Below are 3,641 nucleotides of genomic sequence, written 5' to 3' on the forward strand. Positions count from 1 at the left end.
CCGCAGTACATGGCGCCAGAGGCACTGACGGGCTACAAGTACAGCTTCGAAGCTGATGCGTTCAGCTTTGGCGTACTGATGTGGGAGGTGGCGACACAGGCCGTCTCGACTGTATCGTTCGTTTTGCTTCTTTGTCACAACGTGCCCTCTGCTCTGTTCACGGTCGCACTGCAGCTGCCACTGACTCACACCTCCACACCACCACATCTCCACCTCTCCACGTCCGTTTCACAACACCAAGGACCGCACGCTGTCCCCCTCCGTGGACACAACATTGAAGCACCTGGAAACAACGCTCAAGGAGCATCGCGTGCTGTTTACCACTGGACAGTTGCGTCCACGAAGCACTTCTTCCACCATGATTGATCTGCCATCGATCCAACGCATGATGAACGCCTTTGGGTGCAACAGCAACGGTGTTGAAGAGAGAAATAGGAGAAATCAACACCCATCAAAGGCAGCCCATCTCAACCACACACGGCATGCACTGCCGTCCTCACGAGCGCACAACCGCACCCCTCATGCACACGCGTGCGACGCGCTGATAGCGACGAACAGCGTGCTGGCCAGTGCACCCTGCAAAGCATCACTGATGGCTCGTGCGCTGGAGCCTTGGAGCTGACGTCAATGGTGTACTGTTCCTCACGGTTTCTCGCCACGAAGCACGTGGGTGAGGAATTGACGTTGGTGAGCACATGACGCGACAGAAGCGTTGAGACAACGACTGTGTGAGACCTGAAGCTGCAACTGCTGCGCGATGTTCTGATGTTGTGAGTGACCTGAGTCGCGTGGCCTTTATCCACAGCCTCAAACAGATGCATCGGTGTGTGTGTGTGTGTGTGTGTGTGTGTGTGTGTGTGTGTGTGTGTGTAGGCACGTGTTTGTTGCTAGGTTGCTCACCGTGTGTGTGTGTGTGTGTGTGTAGGCACGTGTTTGTTGCTAGGTTGCTCACCCCTTCATCTCCACCCACCCATCCACCATCCACTTTACAGGGACTTGAAGCGTGGCAACGTGCTGGTGTCATCGTCCCTTCGCGCCAAGATTACGGACTTTGGGTCCATTCGCCAGTGCTTCACACGTGACAGAAACCAGCACCAGCAGCGCACATGTCTCTCTTCCAGCCATGATGATGACCCTCAGTACAGCCAGCAGGCTGGTTTGCAGACGATGCCGAGCATAACGCTGACGGCTGGTGTGGGCACGCCACTGTGCATGGCGCCGGAGGCATTGGCGGGCGACAAATACAGCTTTGAGGCAGATGTGTTCAGCTTTGGTGTGCTGATGTGGGAGATGGCGACACGGCGTGTGCCGGATTTGATTGAGCAGGAGAAGGGGAGCGGGTATCGGGGACCGATCCTCGCCACCATCAGCAACCTGATGAAGGATGGGAAGCGGCTGCGATTTGATGATGGTGAAGAAGATGGTGAGTTGTGTGTGTGTGTATGTGTGTGTGTGCATGTGTGTGTCCTTGGATTGCTTGCTTGCACGTCCTTCCTCACAACGCACACATACACATACACACCACTCTCTCCTTAGCCATCCCCGAGTGGTTCCAGTCGCTGACGTACAACCGCATGGCGCAGAATCCGCGTGAGCGTCCATCGTTTGGAGAACTCATGGACCACCACTTTGTTGCTTGATTGCACGTGTGTGTGTGTATGCATGCGCACTTGCTTGCTCATTGTGTGTACGTATGAGTGAACGTGTCTTCAGCATGCATGTATTGCGGGGTTTGGAACGACGCAAAGTGCAAGCAATAAACCAACACCAACGCAAAGACAACCCATCACAACCCATCAACTGCAAGACATGTCACATTTCATTCTGTGATGGTCGGCAACGTTGTTCTGCACGTGCTGTGCTGCATCTCCTTTTTTCAGCGCATGCAGCACACCCTGCCACTTCACGTGTAACCACCGCTTGAAAGAAGCGTCGCACATCTATCCCCCTCCTGCTCCTGCTGCGTCAGCCACGCAGCAGCTGCAACTCAATGTCTGCGCAGTCCGACGTGAGCCCAAACAGCAGGTTCAGCACCATGGAAATGACAAGCGGGACGCGCAGCAGCCAGCACCACCACTGTAGTTGCCGTCAAAGGTATCCACAGGTCAACGTCCGCCAGCAGCAGCATGTTGTTGAACACGAGCAGCAAGGCCGTTGGCCGACAACGTGTTGTCGTTAAGCAGCAGCAACCGGAACGACGTCCACCCAGCCAAATTGCTGATGCCGAGGACGAACAGATCAGGAAGTAGGACATGTCGAAGCAGATGGGCCAGGATCATGCCCTGGCTGGAACGGGTGCAGATGGTACAGCAGTGGTAAGGAACGTGTGTGCGTGCTGGGAAAGAGTACATGCTGGGAAGGGTGCGCGGTGGGAAGAGCACGTACCACGCACCACAAACACCAACACCACATTCGTCGCTTCATAGCAGCCGTGACTGCCGCACCTCCTGCACCATGTCCACAATCAGCCAGCATCAGCATGATCACCACCGACTTGTTTTCACCAACTCCCAGCAGCAGCTGGGCCACGTCCTTGCCACTGATGAGGACGACGGTGATCATGTACCACCTCGCCGCCTCCCACATAAAACTGGCGCTCACGCGAACAATGAAGCTGCCAAACAGCTCTGCGTCGCCCTTGTCCACCAGCGTCATCATTCACAAACCCAGCAGCACGCGCCAAGTGGCACCACGCGCGCCCCAGCGTCCTTAAGCTTGGCTAGCTCACCAGACAACTTCTGCAGCTTGTGCCAACACGCATGGCTGCTCATCTCGCTGATGAATGGCCTGTCTGGCTCAGTGAGACAATCATGCTCGCTGCTGGTGGTTGTACTGCTTGTCGGCGGTGGAGGTCGCAAGCGCAAGCTCGCTTGAAAACGTGCGCACCAGCAGGATGATGTCTGCTACGAGGGTGCGCGTCAGGAACGACGCGCAATGACCTGGGCTTCACTGTCAGGGCTTGTTGCCCTCCGAGGTTGAAGGCCCTGATGGCCTCACACACCTTGTCCACGACACACTGCACCATGGCGGCAGTCGAGCCAGGACACGCTGGCACGGAGTGCGGGCACGTGGCTGGCCTTGTTGGCCGCAATCGACAACAGAGGCAGAGGCGTGTCTGTCTCGGCATCCTGAACGGCGGCGCTCACGGTGGCAGGGAACATGCGCACGGCTCGCTGCAGCTCAGCAACGCTGCCACAATCAACTGGACACGTGCGATTGGGAGCTCAGGGCACAGCCTCGACGTGGTGGGTGACAAGGACAACGGCTCCAGGCATCGTGCCTTGCGGTCACACTAGATGGCCAACAGGGCGGATCTCGACGGCCGTGGTGTTGGCCTTGTTGAAGCTTGTGAGTGCACAATACACAGCCGGCACCGCGAAGCTCGGTCACACGGAAGAACCTGCTTGGTGTTGCGTGTTGATGCGGCTGATTCAAAGCTGGCACTGGCCGGCGTGGTGCTGAGTGATGGCTGCCAGCCTCGCATGCTCCACAGCACAATGACAACACTTGTCATGTTCCACTGCTCCAGGGTGTACGTGGTCAGGACACGCTCCCCATTGCGGAGCTGGTGCACACCCCGCTGTTGCCTCTGATCGATTGTGCTGGCCACCAAACGGAAGGCGGCAGCGCGGCCACACGGC

At 57.1% G+C, this 3,641-nt stretch overlaps 2 protein-coding genes across 2 annotated transcripts; one reads left to right on the plus strand and one right to left on the minus strand.

Moving 5' to 3' along the window:
- Positions 1 to 9: 9 nt before the first annotated feature.
- PTSG_06029 (serine/threonine protein kinase) lies at positions 10 to 1,640 on the plus strand (the record flags this gene model as incomplete). The annotated part of the gene is made up of 5 exons (XM_004992865.1): positions 10 to 87; positions 242 to 402; positions 549 to 683; positions 993 to 1,423; positions 1,537 to 1,640. The coding sequence occupies 5 exons, from the start codon at positions 10 to 12 to the stop codon at positions 1,638 to 1,640; spliced, it is 909 nt and encodes a 302-aa protein (XP_004992922.1).
- Positions 1,641 to 1,965: 325 nt separating this feature from the next.
- PTSG_06030 (uncharacterized protein) lies at positions 1,966 to 2,751 on the minus strand (the record flags this gene model as incomplete). Its single annotated transcript, XM_004992866.1, has 3 exons — positions 2,495 to 2,751; positions 2,139 to 2,286; positions 1,966 to 2,076 (listed from the first exon to the last, which is right to left on the minus strand). Exons 1-3 carry the CDS (start codon positions 2,656 to 2,658, stop codon positions 1,966 to 1,968), a joined length of 423 nt encoding a protein of 140 aa, XP_004992923.1. The 5' UTR covers positions 2,659 to 2,751.
- Positions 2,752 to 3,641: the final 890 nt, after the last annotated feature.

The sequence above is a fragment of the Salpingoeca rosetta genome (genome assembly GCF_000188695.1).
Source record: "Salpingoeca rosetta unplaced genomic scaffold supercont1.15, whole genome shotgun sequence".
NCBI lineage: Eukaryota > Choanoflagellata > Craspedida > Salpingoecidae > Salpingoeca > Salpingoeca rosetta.